Below are 25,967 nucleotides of genomic sequence, written 5' to 3' on the forward strand. Positions count from 1 at the left end.
GCATCCCTGCCTCTATCCTGGGGGATAGAATCAACGTGATCAAAATGGCAATACTGCCCAAACTACTTTATTTATTTCAGAGCGTGCCAGTGTTCCTCACCAGGACTTTTTTTTTTTTTTTTTACCAATTTAAATAGAGAGTTGTTGTCATTTATTTGGAATAAAAAGCATCCACGGATAGGCAGTAAGATGCTACAGCTACCCCATGATCTTGGTGGTTTGTCACTCCCCAACTTCTTATATTACTTCTGGGCGGCTAACGTTAGAGCCTTACTGTACTGGTTGAGAGAAGACAATCCTGTTCCTACTTAGGTGACCTTAGAGAGGAATTTAATTACATCTAGCTCTCTCTCTGCTCCCAGTTACCGTTCAATCAACCAGTCTCAACTTATACTTCTAATCCGGTAGTAACTCACACAATAAAAATCTGGAATCAGTGCAGGAGGTTGTTAAAAATTACAGAATGATTATTTGTCTGCTCCAGTATCAAATAATCACATGTTTGCTCCCTCACTAATGGACTCTGCTTTCAATGCTTGGGGTTTAAAGGGAATAACTTCTCTAAATGATCTTAATAAGTTTGCCTCATTTGAACAGCTAACACAGAAATTTGACATCCACAAGTCACAGTTTTTCAGATATTTACAATTGAGACATTTTGTAATGTCGAACTCTGGATGTTTTCCTCTTCGTCCTCCAACTTCTCTTATAGATGAGATTCTGATGTGTAAGTCTGTAACAAAATGCTCTATTAGTAGAGTTTCTTTGCTCAGTTCATACAATGATGCCAATTTAGATTCTTTGAAGTGCAAGTGGGAGATGGACTTGGAGGAATCCATATCAGACACAGTTTGGCAACAAATTATTCAAAATATATATTCATCCTCAATATGTCTGAAACATGTTATAGTTCAATTCAGGGTAGTACATCGTTTACATTGGTCTAAGGACAGATTGTGCAAATTCAAAAGGGACTTGGATTCAACGTGTGATCGTTGTAAACAATCATCAGCCACACTTTTGCACACATTCTGGACTTGTCCAAAGATACACGGATACTGGCAAGGCATCTTTGATACCTTTTCAGGAATATTTGGACAAACTGTTCATCTGTCACCACTCACCTCTCTCTTTGGGGTGGCTCCAGCAGAGGCTTCCTTCAGCAAACATCAGAGGACTGTGTTAGCTTTCTGCTCTCTACTGGCTAGAAGACTCATTCTTCTTCGATGGAAGGATCCACATCCTCCAGTATAGGGACACTGGTTAAGAGAGGTTATGTCTTACATTCATTTGGAGAAGATCAGGTATACTGTTAGGGGATCTGTAAACAAATTCTTTGATATCTGGTAGCCATTTATATCTTGCGTAGAAAAAATTTCAGCAGATAAATCTGTGTATAGGTAAAATATTTGTCTCTTTCATTTACGCACAAACCTGTGCTTTGCATCGACTGATGTATGAATACAAGGTGGATACATATTGGGGTAGTAGATCCAGTATGGCAGGGGAATGGTGGGGTAGGAGGGATTTCTGTTGTGTGTGTCTTCGTCAGTGTTTTGTGGTTTATGTAAAAAAAAAAAAGTAAGAAGACTTTGATCAAAAAGAAATTAAAAATAAAAAGAATAGCTTCTCTGATAGGCTAACTCCTTTTAGCACAACATGAACAGAACAGTCTTTTCTAGTGTTTCATCAGATCGTTTTTTGAAGCAAAAATTAACCTCTCCGTACCCTCTTTGTAAAAAAAAAAAAAAAAGTTCTGGCTCTACATATAATAAAACCATTTTAACAGAAAGATGGTTCCACAGACATTTTACATTATATTTAATCGGAACAGGACAGAAGCAGTAGACCTGCATTTGTTTGTAGCTAAAAAAAATACATGGGTGTTGAGGAACAAGATGGGACTTCTGGTGTATTATTTATGCTCTAATTTTTTCCTGCAGTAATCACATTAGTGATATGTATATACATTTTTTTAATACTTTTTTTTAAAAAGAAGTCTGGTTATATATCTGCAGAACAACGGGGATGACAGAGTTTCTTGGCCTGAAACCTAACTGCTTGTGAATGTGACTGACAGCAGGGCTTCTCTGTCCGCTTATTCCTCCAGATGGAATCTCCCTTTTCCACCTGTGCTCCTCCTCCTGTTCACCTCCTCGGTCCTCCTGCTAATAGCAGCGACATCTCGTCCTCTTGTGAGCAAATCATGGTTCGCACGCGCTCCGTTGCAGTGAACACAGCAGAAGCATCTCTGGCCACTGAACCGGAATGTCTGGGGCCCTGTGAACCTGGCACCAGCGTTAACCTGGAAGGAATTGTGTGGCAGGAGACCGAAGATGGTGAGCAACCTAACACAAATTAAACAACTGACTCTGTCAATAGCTGTCTTTATGGAGAGTAATCATGTGGAGATGTTCATTAAATAACACAAAATGAAGAGCTAAACCATTTTTTGGTGTAGAAGTGCATCACCCAGCAGCACTTACACTGATGCACCTTTTTAAGTATGAAAATCAGATACAGGGTAGAAGGATAGATCATGAGATACTTAACTGTGGATAATATTGTAATTCCTGGATTTTCTGTTGGATTCACAACTAGTCCTTCTATGATAGATGTTTGGGTTGTGTTCTTTTAAAGAAATTAGAACAGGAAGGTCAGATCTATAATAAAACAAGAATTTGGTGGGTCTCTAGTTTCTGGAATAATACTCTACATAATAATTGTACTGTGAATATCTAAAGATGGCACTGTAGTTGTAAAGATATTACTGCAGAATTCTGAGAAAAGTTAAAATTCTGACTTTAATCTCTGAGATTAAAGTCAGAATTTTAACTTTTTCTCAGAATACTGTGATTAAAGTCAGAACTTTTTAAATTTTTTCCCCAGTGGCCCTATATGTTAGCTGAGTTCCTACACTTTGTCAACTCCTTTCATCTGTGAATTAGTCAAATATACAACAGGTGTCGCAGGTGCCACTGGATATGGTACCTGCCAAGGGCTGCCGCAACCTCATACTGGCACTTCTGGTGGCAGGTGTCATTAGGTATCATGGGTGCCACTGGCTTCAGCACCTGCTGAGGGCTGCCGTGACCTCATACTGGCACTTCTGGTCGTAGGTATCATGGGTGCCACTGGCTTCGGCTCTATCTGTCACGGGTGCCACTGGTTTTGGCACTAGCTATTACGGGTGCCACTTGCTTTGGCATCTGCCAGGGGCTGCCACAGCACTTCCAGTGACAGCTGCCATGAGGCCCCAACATACTCGGGCGCACTTCAGTCTGCGGACGTCTGCCAGACATATCCATGCAATGATAGATTTTTATGACCATGTACTCAGTATCACAACTTAAATTACCCGGTGGAAACAGTGTTCGCATTGAACAGGTTTTCACGTGAAATCGGGCTGATAAGGTTGAGAATAGAGGTTAAAGTTCAATGTTTCAAAGTTGAGGTCAACATGACAAAAGTAACCATCCCAGCCAGCATATCTAGGTGGGCCCCATATGGGGAAAAGGAGGGCAGACTATATAGGTCCAATATGGGTTTGTCCGCTGTTTCCATGGTGGGCCCACATGGGTTTGCCCATGTAGGGCTACAGCCTACATGTGCGCAGCTACATATACCACAGCTTCTGTGTCAGATGTAATATGAGTGAATTCGTCATTTAAAAAAAACACCGGTGGATCTGGCACAAAGTATTGCATTTCCTCTTAAGTGTTGTGTTCATTCAAAAAAGCAAATATGCCCTGGTCTATTTTGGATACAGTCACAAATTTCAATTTAAAATATCTAATAAAGAGCCTCAGTGAAAACATGTTGACAGCTGCCATAAGGTGCCACTTGTGCCACGAGCTTCTGGGTAAGATGCCATAGGTGCCACAGGCTGCTGTGATCTCATTCCATCTGTTTAGGATAGAATGTAGCATATGAAAAACTTTCTTTCAAATAAATAGAAATAAAACATATCTTAATTAAAACATAATCCTCATACATATTTAAATATTCAGCTGGTGTTCCAACTTGGCAGAGAAAGATAGAACACCTGCACTGACTGCATGTCAGATGGGACCTCTTCTGCGACAGCTGATAATAGCTACCACTAGGTGCCACTACTCGGTGGCCAAAGTATGTCAGAGCTGACGATTCCAGAGTGACATTATGTTCAGCATGGTTCCATGACGGTGCAAAAGTTCCCAAGAAAGTAATAGACCAGGCATCCACTAGGGCTGTATAAATAAATCGATTTGGCGATATATATCGATATTTTCTGCCCTCGGAAAGTATCAATTTTTCATCCGCGAGTATCGATCCGTTAAACCATAGGGGTCCATAGCCTTATAGCTCTTTTTAACGTCTAGTTTGTTATGGCGTAGCAGCAAGAGTCCGCCTCCCTCAGTCTCACTGTCAACTTGAGCTTAAAGTGCACATTATAAACTACACACCAGTTTTTAAATTATGTTAATAGGCCAAGTATAACTGGAGTTATGCTAAAATTAGTAAACCATATTTTTCCGAATGTCAGACAAAAGCGCCGCCATTCCCCGGTTTTTCCGATTATATGAGAGGGAATGAGCTTCCAAACGTACGAAACGAAACATTAGATTCCTGTGTTTTTGGAAATGTGAAATCTTCAATAAATAACGACGGGCTGTATTTTGTTGCTGAGAAACGAAGTAAAGTTGCGCAAGTAACCGTGAAAGAGAAGCGGAACGGAGAAGCGGAAAGGAGTAGCGGCGCGAACGGAGCAGCTGCAAAAGCAGTGAGATTGCGAAATTAATGCAAATTTCGACTGGTAGCATTCACTTCGTAATTAGTTTTTGGCTTGGCTCTGTTCATGAGGATTTCCATGATAGCAATTGCTGATCGATCATTCTTATTAGCAACAGACAAAGAGTATCAGAGACTGAGAGTACTATGAGATCCTGGTAGTCTGAGAGGCAGCTACTCAGAGACCCAAGCAGGGGAATAGCGGCGCTGCGTAGCTGCAGGGAGTCGATCACTACGGGGTGAGACGGACCCACTACTTTAGCAGTTAGAAGAAAGCAGCTTACAGCCACGGCTAACTCCAGGAGCCAAGGTAGAAAAGCCTTTTCCCCTATAGTCCAAAAGACTGCATTTCTCATTTGCATATTGAGAGTCTACAGAGGCTGATAATCTCCCCACTCTGCTCCTGGATTACCGTTTAAACTTTTGAGTTTTATGTCAAATCCACATGAATTAAATGACAGAAACTAATTCTCTCACTGCATCTTTGATTCATTTTGTCCAGCTGCAGACTGTTGGACTGTCCAATCAGAGTCAGGAATTGTGTAGTTGGTGCTTTTAATCAGTTTTCAGTTAACTAAATTCAAGTCTATGGAACAAAATGTCACTAAAATCACTCTGTCCCTCTAAAATCTTTCAAAAAATCGTAAAAATGCACTGAATTGTAGCGAATTGTATCGATCAACAAATATCGTGATACATATCGTATTGTGACCAGAATATCGTATATCGTAGCATATCGTGAAATTATTGCATAACTACACCCCTAGCATCCACTATAACTTTCAGAGTTTTTTTAAGTTAATGCAAATTTCTTTGGAAACGTGTTATAATTTTCCAAAAATGCCTGTTAAACAGTTTTAAATTGAGAGTTATTACTTGTTGTTATTTAATATATTTGATATCTGCTATTTTTCATTAATTAGGAAGTTTATTCCAGATTTTGCTGCATAAATGAAGGTTTCTTCTCCCTGTTTGTTTCTGGTTCTGGACATTGTCATGAAAATTTTAAAGATGAAACAATGAATAAAATCAGAACAACAAAATGCATTTCAATAGCATTTTCAAGTCAAACCACCTTCAAATTTTTTACATTGAAGTCAAAACACAAGGCATGTACACCTCAAAAGCGTTGACAATATGTGTATCCTAAACGGCATTAAGAACAAGGGTATTACATATTTTGGGAAACAAAAATTACGTTGGGTTATACTTAAGAAGCAAATGCTTTTATAAATGAAAATTGTCAAGTTTGCATATTATTTTCTTTGGCAAATATGTTTAAACATTTTTTAAAGTTTATGTCGCAAAGTATATGCATAGGAATTTATTTCTCAATTTTTATTGACAAATAAAAACATATCTATTATGTATGTAAATACCTTAAATAGCAATAACCTACATTTTAAGTTTTCAATGACAAAGAAAGAAAATCTTTGTGTATAATAAAACCCCTCCCTGAAATCATTTGAAGTCTTACGTAAAATGTATGTTTAGTCAACGTGTGAATTTACTACATCAGAATCAAATAAAATATTATTCCTCCATGACGATTAAATTAAATCAATTAAATTCCGTCAAAAATATTAAAGGTGTTAAATTGATAATTAAACAATACAATTACCATTGAATTTTTTTTTTTTTTATAAACGGGCAATATAGATAACACGTATTACAAAAACTGGCATTGCCATCCTCCATAACAGCGGCAGCAGTTGTGACAGCTCTGAAACACTCTGGACACCTAAAGGCAGATCTAGGGGAAGCTAGACTCAGCTGTTTCGAAAGTTCCAAACCCAATGGCACCTGTGACACCTGTTGTGTATTCGAATAATTCTAAGACGAAAGGAGTCTTCTGGATTATTCAGATGAACTTTAGTGAATAAATAGGATGTATGAATCATACACGATGATCTACGACAGAGTGTAGGAACTCAGTTAACATAGCTCTTTCTGCGAAAAAAAACATACAAAATTCTTTCTTCTTCGTCTGATTTCAAGTTATTTTTCTACTAGTTCTAAAGCGTCATGAGATATGTAGTCCATTCTGTTAAAGGTCCACAAATAGTCCATTTTGAACCAGATACTATCAAATGCTAACTAAATCTATGAAATAACTGCAACTCAAATACTTATTGAATTATAATAGCCCAAATAATAATTATGATTAAACCCAAAACAAATTCTCAACAACACCTAGTACCAAAGCCAGTGGCACCCATGACACCTAATGGGACGTGTCACCGGAAGTGCCAGTATGAGGGCGCGGCAGACCTTGGCAAGTGCCGAAGTAAGCCAAAGTCAGTGGCACCCGTGACATCTAATGGCAGGTGTCACCGGAAGTGCCAGTATGATGTTGCGGCAGGCCTTGGCAGGTGCCAAAGTCAGCCGAAGTCAGTGGCACCCGTGACACCTAATGGAACCTGCCACCAGAAGTGCCACGGTAGCTGCCGGTGTCACGATTTGAGCTCGGGCCTGCTGAGCCATGTACCGCCACGATGATTTCTGCCACTCGTTTGTTGAGACCGGGATGATATGAAATTTATTGTGCGGTTCGTCCATAAAGCTACACTTACACTGTAACCGTCAACTACTCAGCCACCCGCCGTTTTCAGTCTGTATAAATACTCCTGCAGCGCTCTTCCCGCCGTTCGCTTTGAACCAGCAGCTCCAGGAGGAGAAAGGCTGCCGTATTCCAGGCATCGCGCCATTCATTTTAAGGATGTTTATTGGTCCCCCAAAAACGATGAAAAGCTGGGCATTATCATCACTCAATAAAATCCCCACGGGCCAAACTTGAAAATGGGACGTTATGCTTCTAACACTTGGCTTTCGTCAACAACTCAGAGACGGAAGTCAGAGCTCCACGCAACGCAAATGAAGTTCTGGCCGTAACATGGTGCACCAATAATAAAACATCAATTAACGAAGCTTCGAGGCAGGTAAATTGTCCTCGAGAAATTTTAAGAATTGAGGTACTCGAAGCAGCAAAAACCTGATCGGAGCATCCCTAGCCATTACCTTTATATTACTTGAAAATGGTCACAAAACAAGAATATTATTGATTATCGCAGTAATTTCTGGGACAATATATGGTCCTGCAAAATTTCTGACAGGCTGAATGAATTTCCCTTCGAGGACCTAGTAAAGTGAAGTGAACTGAATCGTGCTGTGATAGCAGCCTGAACAGGTGATGTGGTATGACAGAACCAGTCAATGATGTTGAATGCTCACTATTTTTTGCACTTTGGTGCAGTTAATAGCTGTTTTCAAAGTGTTTTATAAATCAATTGATATATTGTCAAAAGTATTGCATATTGGAGTGCTCCTTTAAGCACTCTTCAGATGGGCTATTGCCATCTGAAGAAATGCACTGCTTCCGTGTCGTCCCAACCAAAAACAACCAATCAGAACCAGGAGGAAGGTTTGGCGGTGTCTGTCAATCTCATGTCCTTGCTGCTCTGTGTTACTGGTAGAGAAACAACTTGGAGAGTGAGGGGTGGAGGAAGAAGTGGGTAGCTGCAGCACCACACAATTGGGTGGAATGCTAAGACCTGCCTCCTGGCCCTGATTGGTTGTTTTCTAGGTAGCACTGGGAGAAGGTAGAGAAGCTTGTTTTTTATTTTTATAGCTTATTTGTCTCATACAAAATTGTCACAACATAGTGACAGTTTCAACAAATACGTAAAAAAATATATTTTTTATAAAAGATACATACTTAATTGTCTTCCTCATTTTAAACAATTAAAACAAGTCATAGCACTAGTCTTTAAACTGTATGCATTAATTCCATTGTGATAGTTTAGTTACTGTGTTCTCCTTTATACAGGGATGCTAGTGGTTAATGTCACCTGGAGGAACAAGACATATGTTGGGACCCTTTTGGACTGCACAAGACACGACTGGGCCCCGCCGAGGTATGTAAACACATTCCAGTTACAGTTCACTGGTTAGCAGCTTACTGAATTAGGAGATGCATGTTGCCTGATCAATTTAGAAAACTAACAGTTTCTGACTACCCAAATCTTCTAGGGATAGGATCAATTTTGGGCTCATTAAGTTTTCATTTAATCAGAAAGTAAAGAAGAAAGTATTTCCTAGATCACATCGTCAAAATTACATAGTGTATAACACATGGTGTACACACACCCTTAAAACGTGTTACATTTACTAAAAAATGTAGGCTGGCCAAAAATACTCTGATCACAGGTCTTAGATTTTGTTGTGGCAGTACTGTTTAATCTCTTACCTTATATTAATTTTTTTTTTGGTTCTTGCTGGACTTTTCTGTCACACAAAAATTTGAATAATGCTCAGACATCATTGTTTTTTGAGTTGGTGAAACCTGAAGGAATCCTGATAACGGCTTTTTATTGACTTTACATTAAACTGCAAATGAGAGAGGTTTAGATGGGAGTATAGACTGAACTTTATAAAGTACAGAGAAGGTTGACCACACATGATAGTAAAAGCATTTAGACTCCATTTTCTGTTTGCCTACAGGTTTTGTGAGTCCCCCACCAGTGACATGGAGATGCGAAGTGGCCGTGGGCGGGGTAAAAGGATGCGACCCAGCACCAACACGCCTTTGAATGACAACAGCAACTCATCAGACAGTAAAGGCAGTGGGAGCAAGACTCGTGGAGCTGCTGCAACCAGCAAAGGGCGCCGGGGTGTGGTGGTGGGTTGTGGTGAAGATGCAAAGGCCAGCCCCTCCTCTGCCAAGAGGAAAACTAAACCTGTGTCTGACATGGAACCTACCTCCAGCTCTGAGGACTCTAAAGCCTCAAAGCGCATGAGAACCAACTCTTCTGGTGTGGGGACCCTTGTACCTGTTGGGAAAACAGAAGCTCTGGCCCCCCCACAACTGGAGCGGACTTGTCCTTCTCCTATACTTATCGACTGCCCCCATCCCAACTGCAACAAGAAATACAAACACATTAACGGGCTGAAGTACCACCAGGCTCGCGCCCATAATGACCATGATGTACGACTAGACCAGGATGGGGACAGTGAGTATGGGGATGACTCTGTCGTCCAGCATGACTCAGCTTCCTGTAATGGTGCTGCGTTCTCTCCTGCCCGCTCTAATACTCCCAAAGGACGGGGCTTTGATGTCCCTTCTCCCTCGTCAGGAAAGCAGACATTGAAGGGAAAAAAGAAGGCAGGGGATGGGGAGCCTGAGGCCACCGACGGTGGTGAGGAGGGAGGATGTTTAACCGATGAGGCCAGCAATGATGGAGTGGATGACAGGAAGGCCAGAAGAATGTCAGTCAACAGCAAACCTGATAAATCAAGTCAGAAAAGTGCGAAGATGGGCCGACCATTGCCCCTTGGGGTTGCGTCATCATACTCTCCCCAGGCACAGTCTCCTGCATTGAGCTCAGTGGTACAGTCTGTACCCAGCAGCCCCCAGCTGAAAAACAGCCAAACTAAACCCTATTCACACTCGGACCCTTCCTGCAGCCCCACCCTTGGGAAAGACAAGAAAAAGAAAGACAAGAAGAAGAGGGACAGTTGGAAGGAGGAGGATAGTCCTGTAGCAATGAACAAGATAGGTCGGCTGGAGGAGGGAAAAAGTCCATACTCTGAGACAACAGATAGTTTGCTAAATGGCTGCTTGGAAGCTCACCAGAGCCGTTTGGCAAGCATCAAAGCTGAGGCTGATAAGGTCTACAGTTTCTCCGACAATGCTCCAAGTCCGTCCATTGGCGTCGCAAGCAGGATAGAGGCTGGCTTAGCAACACCATTGCACCAGAACCAGAACGGTGCTGACAATGTGTCTGTGAAGACCAGCAGCCCCGCTTACTCTGACATCTCTGATGCAGGCGAAGATGGAGAAGGGAAGGCAGAGGGTGTGAAGGTCAAATCAGATCCTGATCAGGGACCGCGTGAAGGTGCCAAGAAAACACTGTTCCCTTCTCAGGCTCCCAGTAAGGAGTCGCCATACTACCCCAACTATGACTCCTACTACTCGCCAAGTTACCCAAACCCCAGCCCAGGAGCAGTACCAGGAGCAACTGCTCAAATGGAGGCAACACAGGTGAAGGTGAAGAAGGAAGAAGACTTGGAGGTGGTAGAGGAGGGCAAACTTAAGGTGGAGCCTCCAGAGGAGAGGAAGGCAGAACTGGGTCCTCAGCAGCCATCAGTCATCCAACCGCGCTCCAATATGTACTCCCAACCTCTGTATTACAACCAGTACTATGTGGCCCCCTACTCCTATGCCTCTGATCCTGCCTATCATAACCACCTGCTGGCCTCTAACCCTGCTTACCGTCAGCAATACGAGGAGAGGCAGCAGCAATCTGACAAGAAGCTGGAAAGCAAAGACCGTGACTCTTTTGGTAAAGATGAGTGGAAGCAGAAGACCTCAGGTCCCCCTTCAGTCTCTGGTGCCCCCGGCCTCACAGACCTGGGGTCTAAAGGATTGATCACCCCGGCCAAGTCTAAAGATCCTGCAGCAGCTTCAGAACAGGCCAAGTCTGTCATTATGGCTAAAGGAGAGGAGATGAAAATCCCCAGCACCCAGGTTGAAGGGCTCAAGATGAAACTTCATGAAACGAGTCACCATGGGAAAGAAGAGGCCAAACCAGGGATAGAACTAGGCAGATCAACAGGTGTGGACTCCACCATGTGGTACAGACAGGTAATGCATTTCTGCACGTTTATGTTCTGAGCTTTATAAGAAGGTTTCAGGAAATACTGTATAAATTAGGCTGCAGTACTAGTTTATATAATGCAATGTAACAATTATATAATTTAATTTTAATAATTGCAGGTTTCCTTAATGCTGGGGGAAACTGTTTCATTCTAATCGTTTGGCAACTTTGAAATTGACATTACTGATGGTTCTTCACTGGATGCATGACCACAGTCAGAGTATTAAGTTAATGTTATTTTTAAGAACATCCCATATGTCAGAACAGGTCATGTCTTGAAGTTAATTATAGATTCACAAGGAGCTTAAAGAGCTCCGGCCGGGGGCCGGAATTCCGGCTTTTGACCAAACGGTCCGCCTCAACCAAACTAGATAAATAGACAAAGATGTTTGCCAATCAGAATTCTAGCTCCCGTGTTCTTGACCAATGACTGTAAAACGGTTTGTAGAAAAGAAACGGCAATTAAATCAAATGGTTCGGCGATTAAATCAAATGCGATATGAAAGAAGATGGAGTTTGTCTCACCCGGTAAAGAAACACGTTTACTTGAGAAAGAAATTGAAAACAAGTGGCGCTGGGCATGGCTAGAGGAAAGAGGACAGGAAGTTGGCGGAAATTTTTCCAAAAGGGTCGCTGGGATTCCTTTGGGGGGCGTTTGGTCGAAGGTGAACTTTACACCTTACAATCACAACAATACCAGTTTAGACTTTGAGCAACTTGCTAAAACTGTATTTCGTAACATTAAATCATGCCTGGCTGCAACGGTATCGATGGCAGCTCTCCTTCTATCCAGTGTTTGTAGCTTCTTGGCGCAGCTCAGCTCCTGCTAGTAGTAGCTTGACCGCATCAGGTCAGCGTTACACTGGCTGATGACATTGCTGAGATTCACTTTGTCTGGTGTGTGATTTTCTAATATTTTATGTTTTATTGAGGATTTTTGTACATATGTTTTGGCAGTTCTGTGATCATGTCAAAGCAGCAACTTATATCCGTTTGAAAGCTGCCCGCTTCCACGGAAGGACAACAGAAAATCGCTCTTATAAACATGTCATTGCTAAAATCACGATACCCTCACTTTGTATCCCTCTGAAAACTGAACCCATTTAAGTAAAGAAATCATGGGTGATACCACGATAGAGAGCGTTCATTTTATAGCGTTAACACCGGTGCTGTAAGTGGTCCGGTATGAAATGGGTGTGATAGAACAATGGTACCACAACACTTTTAAATTTCAATAATCAAAATACCACAATTGTTTCTGTTGTTTTAAAAGGTTTATGTCAGTCTGCCTTTTCCCCATCGATACGTTTCCCGACCGCCCTAAACCAGGGGTTAAAAAAAAACAAAAACGACACGCACATTGCGCAAAACTCTGAAACAGGAGAAGCGGGACATAAAATGGAGCGACGAACTAGATGTGAATTATGGCATAAAAACAGAGAATCCGACGCTGAACAGTGAAAAATCAACACATGATGTGAAACATATGATGATTAGGCGGCGCAGCAGGTGATAAGTGAAGATTACTGATAGTCAATAAACGATAAAGTAAATCTAGCAACAGGAAAGAAACTAAAGTGGACATAGCAATAAACCAAGAGAAGATAATACTAATCAAAGGAAACTAATTGGAAATGAATGAAGAACAAAATGCAAGAATAAACTAAGAAACTAAAGTAAATACAGAGGAATAAACTGGTATGGCAAGACATTTCGAGCAATAATAAATACAGAGGACTGTATGGCAAGAATAAACAGACACTATTTCCAGCTAAAAGGTAAAATAATATTTTGAAGTGCCATGGGTTGTTGAACCACATCTAGTACTGAAAATAAATAATCTACAGACCATAACAGTAAATAACTTATCACTATTATGTTTTAATTAGATTGTTATATTATTTCTTCAATATATTTCATGTCGGTGTTAAGTCAGAGGCTGATGACTCCATGACACTTCAATTTGACTCATAGGATTGATAAGAACCAGATTGTTCTTTGTAATTCTGTCCAGTAAAACTATTAATCTATAAATCAATATCAGGTCTATATAAAGATATAATCCATGTTTCTCTCTCATATTTGTATGGCATTAAAAGGACCTGAAACTTTAGTTTTTATGTCATTTACTGTGCAAACTTTAGTTTGCACAGTAAATGACATATGGGTGAAATTTTATGGATGATACTCTGATGTCCCATTCTCCTGAAGGCAGCACAGAGCTGCACCACCAGAAACCGACAGAAACTCTGAAGAGAAGAAGAGTTATGATTAATGTAGCTACAGTTCTATCCATGTTTTAATGTTGCAGTGCTCAGTCGTTTGCAAATAGTTCAAAGTTAAACTGGCATGTTGTTCATCTTTTATCTTCTCATTTTGTGTAATATTTAACAACTAGAAAATGGCAAAGAACAAGAATATTTTTCCACTCTGATTGGCTGCTGTCAGGCCTACAAATTTTAAGTTGAATGTTCATCCTGTGAAAATAATTTCTATTCCCATGACTTTTTTGTTCTCTGGGAAATTATCTTGATGATAAATACAGAAACAAGCATAAAAATCAAAACATCTACAATAGTGATAGTAATATTAATAATAAAATAATAGTCAGTGCAAAGTAGTCTATAAATTCTTTGTTGGGGTGCGGTGAGGGACCTGGATAAAGGCTAGGGGGGCGCTGGCCCAAAAAAGGTTGAGAAACACTGAGTTAGTTGGTAATGTTGCATGATCTAAATTACTTGCAAAAACATTGACTGAAAGGACTCTTATATAATGTTGAGGGATTTTTGCCTGTAAGGCAAACCTTTAGGGCACAGACATTTTACATTTTGTTTTGAGTTGAAATGTACTGAAGTCTTATTTAAGTTTGAGTTTTTAGCTTGTTAATTGTATTGTTAGAAGCAATTGTTTGCACTATTCAAAAACACTTTTTATTAAACTGTGGCAATAGCAATGGTATAGTTAATTTCTATCATAACTATAAGTTTCAGGCTCAGGATTTTTTTTTACTTTAAGCCCTGCATATAACATACTATTATAAATATTAATATTAATAGTGGAATTGAATTATTGGTTTAAATAGATTAGAATATGAGCTCAACAACAAATATATGTATTATTATTATCTGTTATTTAGGTTCTTCAACCATCAGATTGCTGCGAAGTGCTAGTCTAGCCATTCAGGTTTCAAATATTTTAAGAACTCCTAATCATTCATGAAACAAATCATGTAGAAATGTGACTGTTAATGCTGACATTAGTGTTGGAATGTCTGAGCTGCTGCTACATGTTTAGCATTAAGATGTTGTTTTAGGTAGGGGTGTAGTGATACAATAATTTCACGATATGATACGATATACGATATTCTGGTCACGATACGATATGTATCACGATATTTGTTGATCAGTACAATTCACTGCGATTCAGTGCATTTTTACAATTTCCTGAAAGATTTTAGAAGGACAGAGTGATTTTAGTGGCATTTTGTTCCATAGACTTGAATTTAGTTAACTGAAAACTGATTAACCTCTTACACCCTGAGGGGTATAAATAAATTTCCGCCTGACAAAAACACACAAAAGTAAATCACTTATAGCCTCACAGCTATTAGATTTAATAAGAAACTTTTGGTACCTCTGTAAAGGTAAGATGTCATAGAATGGTTTTCTGGTGTCAGCACCATTGTAGCTTTGACCCTGCCTGAAATATTAGGGACAAAATACAAAATATTTTGCATTTTTTAACCTCGCCAAAATTTCTTTGAAATAAACATGAAAACACTACCAAAATAGTATTGTAACACAAAAAAGTAGTACAGACTTTAAATCTAAATGTGTGTAAAAGTATACCAAATTTGGACTCAATCAGATGAATCATATTTATTAGAATGGTATAGTGAGAAATTTCTTAGGCGGAGAGGCCATTTTGGCACATTTATCCAAAATGTCACCAAACTGTGCCAAATTGTTTTTACATCAATACTGGGGGTTGTTAAAATTAAAGAGCTTATTACCATCTAATGACACTTCTACATATAAATAACCATGGTCATGACATTTACCCCATTTATATGCAAAATGTACCATTGTGCACAGTGTAATATGTATAATAATGATGATGTGAAAGCTCTTTCTTTGACTCCAAATAGAAAACTTTATTGAAACAAGATAAAACAGTCAAAAATACTTTTGAATAATTAAAAGAGCAAATAAACAATTTGAAAATCCACCACCACCATCACCACCAAAAAAATGGACATCTTACCTCAAAGAAGGTGAAGAATCATGAGAGGTGGGGGAGGTGGGGGAGGTCAGCTCCACCTGAGCTTGATGGTTCGGCTTCCACTCGACTATAAATAAAAATAAAGTATTGAAGAATTAGAGGTTTATACAAAGTAATGAACCAAAGTAAACATGAAATCCTTACTAGTAAAATAAAACATATTTTAGTAAAACATAAATAAACAAATAACCACGTGGTTTTACTTCCTGCCGTTATTACAAGCATATAATCACTGAAATAAATAAATAAATAGAACCAAAACATCAAATATATTGTGTGAAATTGCGGGGGGAAACTTACACATCACCGAGATCAAGTCTGTCAGCTGTGTCCTGCTCTTCCTCTTCCTCTTCCTCTTCATCCGAATCCCACCAGCTATCAGAAGATTTAGCTCCACTCGTAGCAAATCGAAAAACCGTTGTTGTTCAAAAGCCTTCAAAAGCCTCTAAATCGTCCAGTTTCTGCTGCTATGATCGATTTATCATAAATAAATCAAAACTGAACTCACGGAACCGAGATAACTCCACGTGCTCAGACTCCCGTGTACCACACGTGCTTATGCACGGAGAGCGCACCGAGAACGCGCCGAGAACGCATAAATTACGCACACATTTAGATCGGGTTCCGGAAAATACCTCATGATTTTGCGTAGCCGACATCTTGTGCCATACTCTGAGAGTCTTTCCACTCTCACGTGAAGCCATAAAATGGCCGTGATGATCAGCTGATCGGGGGTTTTCCAGGCAGTTGCGTAATCGCCCGAGGACCTTTAAATCTCATCAGCTGTTTTTAAATAGCTCTAAAATCTTAACTTTTTGGGCCAAACCTTTATTCGGAATAGTTTTTGAAAGATTAAAGCCTCTTTTAGCGGATAATAAAAAAAAAAAAAAATTTAAAGGCACGCGGAGCCTTTGTTTACAGAGCGAGTCGAGGTCACATGGCAGCTGGAACCCTCGGAGGGTCCGTCGGGTAAAAGCACCAACTACACAATACCTGACTCTGATTGGACAGTCCAACAGTCTGCAGCTGGACAAAATAAATCAAAGATGCAGAGAGAGAATTAGTTTCTGTCATTTAATTCATGTGGATTTGACATAAAACTCAAAAGTTTACACGGTAATCCAGGAGCAGAGTGGGGAGATTATCAGCCTCTGTAGACTCTCAATATGCAAATGAGAAAAGCAGTCTTTTGGACTATGGGGAAAAAGGCTTTTCCACCTTGGCTCCTGGAGTTAGCCGTGGCTGTAAGCTGCTTTCTTAGTAGAAAGTAGTAGAAAGCAGAAAGTAGTGGGTCCGTCTCACCCCGTAGTGATCGACTCCCTGCAGCTACGCAGCGCCGCTATTCCCCTGCTTGGATCTCTGAGTAGCTGCCTCTCAGACTGCCAGGATCTCATCATACTCTCAGTCTATGATACTCTTTGTCTGTTGCCAATAAAAATGATCGATCAGCCATTGTTATCATGGAAATCCTCACTGTGCCGCGGATTCCGGCTGGGGTTTTTTCCTCTTCGTCTTCTTGCTCAAAACACAGCGCCGCTGCGCGCCCGCTCCGGATGTTATCAACCCATGTTCATTCTTCAGGTAATCCTTTATATACAGAACAGAAACCGCTAAGCTAAAAACTAATTACGAAGTGAATGCTACCAGTCGAAATTTGCATTAATTTCGCGATCTTGCTGCTTTTGCAGCTGCTTCGTTCGCGCCGCTACTCCTTTCCGCTTCTCCGTTCCGCTTCTCTTTCACGGTTACTTGCGCAACTTTACTTTGTTTCTCAGCAACAAAATACAGCCCGTCGTTATTTATTGAAGATTTTACATTTCCAAAAACATAGGAATCTAATGTTTCGTTTCGTACGTTTGGAAGCTCATTCCCTCTCATATAATCTGAAAAACCGGGGAATGGCGGCGCTTTTGACATTTCTCTGACATTCGGAAAAATATGGTTTACTAATTTTAGCATAACTCCAGTTATACTTGGCCTATTAACACAATTAACACAATTTAAAAACTGATGTGTAGTTTATAATGTGCATTATAAGTTGACAGACTGAGGGAGGCGGAGTCTTGCTGCTACGCTGTAACAAACTAGACGTTAAAAAGAGCTACAAGGTTATGGACCCCTGTGGTTTAACGGATCGATACTCGCTGATGATAAATCGATACTTTCCGAGGGCGGAAAATATCGATATATATCGCCAAATCGATTTATTTATACAGCCCTAGTTTTAGGCCAGAATAGCTTATCTGATAGGCTAACTCCTTTTAGCACAACATGAACAGAACAGCAGTCTTATCCAGCGTTACATCTGATTGCTTTTTTGAAGCAAAAATGAACCAAGCGAAGTGACTTCATCATCCATAACTGTAATGTTTATTGGTGTAACAGAAACGTGAAAATACATAGGTGGTGGCTGTAACCAGGGGTGAAAGTAGTTTTAAATTCTTGGGGGTACTATGACAAAAAAAAAAAAAACAAAAAAAAAAAAAAGAAAAATAAATTGCTACAAAATAAAGCTGCATTTCCCTCAACCCACTGGCTGCAATGTTGACACCTTGAGATGCCATGAGACCTAAACTCTGAACATCATGGCATGGAGTCATCCCAGTTTTCCATGTCTGGCATATAACCATTCATTTTATATTTTAAACTGGTTATATTGATCCTGTGTCCAGATAGAGGGATAATCAGTAGCCCAGCATCATGACCTGTTTGTTCTGAATATCCTGCAGCTTCCACTTCTCTTCCTAACATGGCGCCTCCTCACCCTGACTCTCATACTGACAGGAGGAACCACAGAGCTCTGTTAGGTTAAAAGCACATCTTCTGAAGTTGGGATATTTTTCCTCCAACAGGTTCCAGAGAATCACCTCAAACCAGATGTTGGACTGGATTTTATTTAAATGTCATTTGTGAATGTTAGAGCCTCATTTTCAACAGTGAAGCTATAAAGCTTGAAAAAGGTTATTATTTTGGAGAAAATCTCATCAACATCAATATGTCCACTAAATAAGAGGCAAAACACAAAATTGTTTGATAAAGGAAAAGCCTCTCAGACTCTGAGCCCTGACGGCACCAAACTATTTTTTATATTAGACAATTAATTTAATTTCACACAATTTCGCGATAGAAGCCATTTGTTTGTTAAATACTTAATGAAACGTATTTACCGTGTTTGATGTTTGTTGTGATTGACGTATAGTCACAAAGAACTAGGTAATTAGTCCAAGTTTGTCGTTTATTGAATGTTCAGAAATTACAGCGGCTGTGATGAGCCAAGACAAAGGTAAAACAACCCGAACAGGTGATCAACTCTAAACCACTCGCACATTTTTACTCTCCGTCTCTCTCCGTCATTTAAGCAGACCCGTTGCCATGGCAACCTCCTGCGCTCCATAAGCCGACCAGAGATTACGTTAAAAACATTCAGTCCGTTACGATATTAGGTTTGCAGGCTTGATATTTATTTTTGCGATCATTAATAAGCTCCCTGAACACAGCGGTGGTTGATTCGTTAATTTTAAACTCCTACTCTGCTAGTTATCTTGGTAATGAAACTGAAACGCACAGAATTGTGCAACACCTTGTTGAAACAATAATCACTGAGATTATTGTTGTTGGATCATTAATTTGAACATGTTTTGTTGTTCTTTAATAAAGTTACAAACGTTTTGATAAGGACCCAGAGGAGGACTTGCTGCTCTCAGCCTCCTGGTGGCGTTCAGTTTGCCACCTCATGCCGAGATCGATTCAAAACTTTCTGAGATCGATGTGTTGCACCGCTGCTCTAGCAAAGCACGAACAGTTCAGAAACAATAAGAAATGGGAGAAAAGTTATTTATTAACTGATTAAGTCGTGTTTTAGATTGTTCTTGAAAAACTAATCAGTCTCGGCTAATTAGTGGGCGCACTCGCGGCTGCACAGTGACCCCTTTGATTCTTTACAGCAGACAGTCGCTCCCCTCTCTTGCAGGTACTGCATACCCCCGCTAAATCTTTTAGGGGTACGCAGTACCCTGCCGTACTCCCTTACCTTCACCCCTGGCTGTAACCTATGTATATTTTTTAAAAATCGCTAATTTTAAACATGTTAAGATCTTTGTCATTAATTACTTGAAATTAGCACATTGTGAAGCTCATTCAGCAGTAGGTTCTGACCTTCGTGGGTATGGCTAGACCTAACCCGCAGTAACCATTTGGGGGCACTTGTTGATTGATCTTTCATCACGTACGTATAAAGTATGGACTAAAAATGAAGTGAGACTTTGACATCACAACAAAAGTAGCATGATATGTTGATGTCATTCAGCAGTGTAGATTATATCTCCTTTAACCCAATACACCTGCACCATGTATAGTAATAGAGGCCAATTATGTTTGATACACAAACTTCATTATCAATGTTCCACAAAAAGTGCTTAAATTCACAATTAAACCCACCTGAAACATGGTTCTGAAACTGCTGGCACACATGACAAGTCGAGAAAGTGACAGCAGCTCCAGAAATGAGCATTATCTCTCATAAATAGCATATTTAGTTCTGTGACATTTATACAACTGTCATAAAACTACTTTTCTCAAGTTTTCTTCTTGTTCCCAGGAGCCAGACTCTCGCCTGTGGCCCTACGTGTATCCCAGTAAATACTCAGAAGCTGCAAGACAGCAAGAAGAAGAAAGGTGGAAAGATGAGAAGGAGCGAGACAGGAAGGCTAAGGAGGACAAGCCGCGGGTAAAGGAGAGCCTTCAGAAGGAGGAGGTGAAAGGAGTGGAGGGCAGAACTCCACTGCCCCCAGAGGATCACCAAGGTGGAGGGAAGGAGGTCCGCGTCCCCCACATGCAGTTCACCTCTTCGCTGGCCCAACATCAGGGCTATGTGTCCTACATGCAGGGACCTTATGGCTACAGCCAGGGCTTTGATCCCAGCCACCCCGGGTACAGAGGCATGCCTGCAGTCATGATGCAGAACTACCCAGGTAATGTTGGTTCATGTTGGTTATCTTAATAACGGGGTGTCGTTTTGGCACCGTTTTCGTTTTTCACCCTCTAACTTGTTTCTGAAAAATATAATAAAAATAGAACACAAAATCAGTTCTTGTTAAGTGATTTATTTTTCTGAGGTGGGAACTTTTTTTTTTTTTTTTTTTTGCCAAAATCACTTTTGGCAAATAAAAAAAAATTACTTTGGCCATTATTTTATGAAATTGATGTAATGCTTGTTCTCCCTACTGTAGTTGGAAAGCAGCCTCACAGTGGCAATTTGCTTACTTTGTCCTCAGCTTCATACCTGCAGGCCGGTTACCCTTTTTCTTCGTATGGAGGGAAAGTGGCAGGAGGGGAGGATGGGGAGAAACCCTCCAGGTCAAGTCCAACTGTGAAGCCGCCCAGTGAGGCCAAAGCTCTGGATCTGCTGCAGCAGCATGCCAGCCATTATAAAAGCAAATCGCCCTCCGTTCAAGACAATAAAATGGTGCAGGAACGAGAACGAGACTGGGAACGGGACAGGGAGCGTGAGAGAGAGGGTGCTCGGCCTCGATCTTCTCCTTCACATCGCGTCATTCCTCCCCATCATCACCTGGGATACCCTCTGCTGTCAGGACAGTATGACCTGTCCTACGCTGCGGGTGAGATCCGCATGCTGCCATACAGTACGAATGTGTCAAAACACAAAACAACCTGATAATCAAGTTTTTAATTGACTTTCTAATGGGGGTGAGATTTTATTCTCCTGATGCTTTCCAGACCTTCTTGTTCAAGACTTTTACACCTTAAAAATATGTTGATAGGAACAATTTTCTTTTTGAAAGTCAAGGAAGTTAAAATATGTTCAAATCTCTCATCCGCCCCTTAGTAAAACATACACAGTCCTCCATATCCATAAATCCATATGCATTATGAATAAGCATATGTATGCACATATGCTTATTCATAATTTTCAGCCATCGTTTGCATCCAGATCTACCGTCTGACTTCTTCTGGCACAGAATTATGATCCATGTCTCACATCAATGATGTAAAGATCTGGTAAAATGTGACATGAGTGTTCAGACTGCAGATGCTTTGAGAACTAATGGATGCGTTTCAGGATTAGTTCCACATTTGGAAGAGGCACAGATTGGATTTTTTTGGGGGGGCGGAGAGGTGAAAATATTGGAATTGGTCCATTCAGACTACATGGCAGATGTTCTACTGCTCAGCTACTTTTTCCAGCATAATAAAGACAATATTTGAACATTCTAATTACTATAAGTACCCTGTGACATGAAGACAGATGGTTAGTACAGTTCCTGAAAGAATCCTACAGAGCAGGATTACTATTGCAACAACACATTATCAGTAGGGTAAGACTAACCTGTCTCACGACGGTCTAATCCCAGCTCACGTTCCCTGTTAGTGGGTGAACAATCCAACGCTTGGTGAATTCTGTTTCACAATGATAGAGCCAACATCAAAGGATCAAAAAGCGACGTCGCTATGAACGCCACAAGCCAGTTATTCCTGTGGTAAGGGCATTCAGAGATTTCTTCCCATTATAACTTCAGGGAAGAGGTTAAAGGTCACCTCCACATGAGAGCATGTTGTTACATCACCAGACATTGATTCTCAGGTTGATCGAAGCCATTTGCAGGCGTCTTCACCTTTCCTCAGTGACTGGCTCAGGAGTTTGATGCTGAACGTTTCTGATGTCTGGTATGTCCTTGCAGGTCTCTCCTCTTCAGCCATTGTTGCAAGTCAGCAAGCGTCAGCCCCATCCATGTACCCCCCTCCACGGAGGTGAAACTGGTGAGATCCAAACACAGGCTGCATCAAAATAAACGATCCTTCCTGATAGCATGGCCAGCTGATTAATGCTGATTCTGATTGGTTGTTTCTGACCGAGCAGAGCAATTCTGCACATCACAGGAGGCAGGGGAGATCGATTATTTTTTCAGAGATTATCTGTCTTGTGTTAGGATGGCGAAAGTTTTAGTACATATCTAAAATCTTTTCTTTTTTAAAGTTATGTGCTGCAGCTTTAAGCAGAGATTCGGTGTGAGAGTTCACTGCAGGTGGAACAGAAACGGCACTACGCCTGTGAAATATTACTACCAGCAGCGTGTAGCGGCTGGTAGTAAAACAGAACCGGCATCTTGCACCGCTATCTCGAAAACTTTTATTATTTTTCAGGTTATTTGTTTAGCTTTCTGACCGTGATGCTAATCTGGGTGAGTGTCGGTAGTTGTGCGCTGCTTTACCGGCCGCTCTGGATGTCCTTTTTTCCTTCGTTGAGGCTTGATGTAGCCAAACTCAGTCAAGTGCTTGTTTTTAAATGTCACATTAGATTCGTCGTGTTGATGCATTTTGACGTGCTTCATCCCAGAGTTAATTTTCCACCGCAACACCCAAACTTCCCCATTAACTCTCAGAGCATTAAAGTTCCTCACCACATTGCTTAGGATTTACTGCTGGGCGCTTGCAGCAGTGTGAAGGAAAGAGGAGATCAGCAAATGAGATACAGGTGATCGGCAACAAGAGACCGTGATCAGCGATCACCTCTAGTCTCCACCATCAACTCTGAATTGGATTTCAGTACACCACCATTCAGGGCCTAGAAGACTAATATTTAAAATTTTATAATTTTACAGACAAGAAGCCCATGCAGTGATTTAGGAATAAATCAAAATACCAAAGAAAACCTGCAAAGTTCAGTTATTATAAAAAAGGGGTTGACTGGAGTAATGTCAGTAAAGATTATTCCACTGATAACTAAGACATTTGTAGCATGTCATTTTAATAAAATATAAACTAGAAAAAAAAATTGCATTTGCTGCAAAAAAAAAAAGGATATCACAAGGTAAAAAAGCAGACCTGCAATTCTGCACTTTAGAGAACCAATTCCTGTCTATAGGATGCAACTATAATATGCGAAACAAAATGTTGAATAAACCTGCAGTTTATAGGGAGTCATTCAGAAACTCTTGATTCTTTTGCCTCGTAAAGACGGATGAATGGAAGACTGCCACAGAGCTGTGTTTCTGCTGCTGTGTGAATGAAATCAAGAATCTTTAAAAACAAGCACTTGACTGAGTTTGGCTACATCAAGCCTCAACGAAGGAAAAAAGGACATCCAGAGCGGCCGGTAAAGCAGCGCACAACTACCGACACTCACCCAGATTAGCATCACGGTCAGAAAGCTAAACAAATAACCTGAAAAATAATAAAAGTTTTCGAGATAGCGGTGTAAGATGCCGGTTCTGTTTTACTACCAGCCGCTACACGCTGCTGGTAGTAAGTAATATTTCACAGGCGTAGTGCCGTTTCTGTTCCACCTGCAGTGAACTCTCACACCGAATCTCTGCTTAAAGCTGCAGCACATAACTTTAAAAAAGAAAAGATTTTAGATATGTACTAAAACTTTTGCCATCCTAACACAAGACAGATAATCTCTGAAAAAATAATCGATCTCCTCTGCCTCCTGTGATGTGCAGAATTGCTCTGCTCGGTCAGAAACAACCAATCAGAATCAGCATTAATCAGCTGGCCATGCTATCAGGAAGGATCGTTTATTTTGATGCAGCCTGTGTTTGACTTTGAGTGAATGTTTCCTTTTTTACTTGACATTATTTGATATAGGCAGATTTATTTGACTCATGTATAATTTATGGTACTGAGAACCTTACTATTAATTATTTTACTGATTGCAGGTTTTTCAGTTGTCTTTTTGACTGAATAGCTGCTGTACCTACAAGTATTTTGCATGTTTTATGCCTAAATTAGGTGAATTTATTGTCAGATAATTTTTTTATTTTGTCAGATCACATAGTAGCATTTATACGTAAAGTAAAAAATTAAGTCAATCCAGGTGATTGGCAAAGATCAGAGATCGGCCTCATTGGTGATTGGTATCAGAATTGGCAGCAAAAAACCTGATCGGGAGCATCCCTAGTGGAGACTCGTCAAGTCATCACTGTTCAGGTGATGACCTGATCAAAAAGACCTGACTACGTTGTTGGTTCCCTCAGTTAATGGTCACTAAAATATCTTGAAACTGTTAGAAGTAATGACGAATATTTTTTAACTGAAAATGAACCAATAAAAAGTAGACATTGATTTTGAACCTTTTCAAAAAACAAAGTACTAAACAGGCATGAGGAAAAATGCTGACACGTCTACAAATGATGATTTTATATACAGGAGGCCAGCGCAAGGCCACTGTGGGGTTCAAGCCATCATCAGAGGGGAACCAACAATATAACTGCTAGAAAATCCAGATGAGCAATTTTGTATTCATTGCAATAAATATTAAAAGGCATACAAAGGTGGTGATAAAATATTTTCAAAATCCATTTCAGTCTATTTTAGTAACAGGTTGTGGGTTTTTTGCCACTGCAGTTAAAGATCCACAAAAAAGTTTTTTTATTAAAAAACAGAAAAACTAAACCCACAGAAACCCATAGAAATGAAAGTCATTTCTGAGAATTTCTTTTGGGGTTTTGTAATAACCATTATAGATTTTATAGTTGTAATTATGAATCAAAACTCTTTTGACGATCATAGAAATGACTAATGAAAACCTGAGATCCTCAGAAACCAATAACTCTTTGAAATTAGTCTTTTTGGTGTTCATTCCTTTTCATGCGGTTTTTTTATGCTAACTCTCTGCAGGTAGTTTTGATTGGCTGAACTCCACCCATCCTACTCAAGTGACTGACTCACACGAAAGCATCTTTCTGTTGTGACATCACTTTATGTTCAACATCCACCCCTGAACTTTCAGCAGACTCACTGCTGGACTGGACCAAAATGGTTCTGCTCGTTCTGGGTGGTTCAGCCGCCTCCACACTGACCGAATAGCACAGGCAGTGGTTCTCAGACAGGGGACGCTGTGGAGCTGGCAGGTGGAAACGGAGGCACGCTGATGGTGAAGCGTGACTGGAGGTGGTGTAATGGGCGGTCGGCATCGTTCTATCGTCTCACTGGTTCATGTTTTCTTCTCATCCTCATACATGTCAAAGTCCTCTCACTCCCCACTCAGAACGCTGTCATCATGGAAAAAAAGGATTCGCTGAGGACACCCAGAGGCTGGCTGAGGAGACGTGTGTAAATGTAATGTAGTGTATGCGAGTGTGTGCATGTGTGTGTAAATATTGTACAGAGGAATTATTTTAAAGAGTCTGTTGGATGATGTTGAATTTCTTACTCTTCTTTTTGTCTGTTAGCCTCTGTTTTTCTACTGTTGTTGATCTGATATTAAACTTGTAGCTGTTGGAAAGCTGCCTGACCTCG

At 40.4% G+C, this 25,967-nt stretch overlaps 1 protein-coding gene across 2 annotated transcripts in view; it reads left to right on the top strand.

Annotated features, from left to right (window-relative positions):
* znf609a (zinc finger protein 609a) overlaps positions 1–25,953 on the top strand; it is a 44,273-nt gene extending 18,320 nt beyond the window's left edge. Inside the window, exons 4-10 of one of the 2 annotated variants that reach the window (XM_008410898.3) lie at positions 2,111–2,339; positions 8,597–8,684; positions 9,271–11,413; positions 20,305–20,677; positions 20,981–21,325; positions 22,406–22,475; positions 25,347–25,953. In XM_008410898.3, the coding sequence (XP_008409120.2) occupies positions 2,111–2,339; positions 8,597–8,684; positions 9,271–11,413; positions 20,305–20,677; positions 20,981–21,325; positions 22,406–22,475; positions 25,347–25,350 (3,252 nt within the window). In that variant the 3' untranslated portion in view covers positions 25,351–25,953. Of the gene's footprint in view, positions 1–2,110; positions 2,340–8,596; positions 8,685–9,270; positions 11,414–20,304; positions 20,678–20,980; positions 21,326–22,405; positions 22,485–25,346 lie in introns of both variants that reach the window. The other variant, XM_008410896.3, reaches the window with a different exon arrangement.
* Positions 25,954–25,967: the final 14 nt, after the last annotated feature.

Source organism: Poecilia reticulata, chromosome 6 (assembly GCF_904066995.2).
Source record: "Poecilia reticulata chromosome 6, P_reticulata-male-v2, whole genome shotgun sequence".
NCBI classification, from domain to species: domain Eukaryota; kingdom Metazoa; phylum Chordata; class Actinopteri; order Cyprinodontiformes; family Poeciliidae; genus Poecilia; species Poecilia reticulata.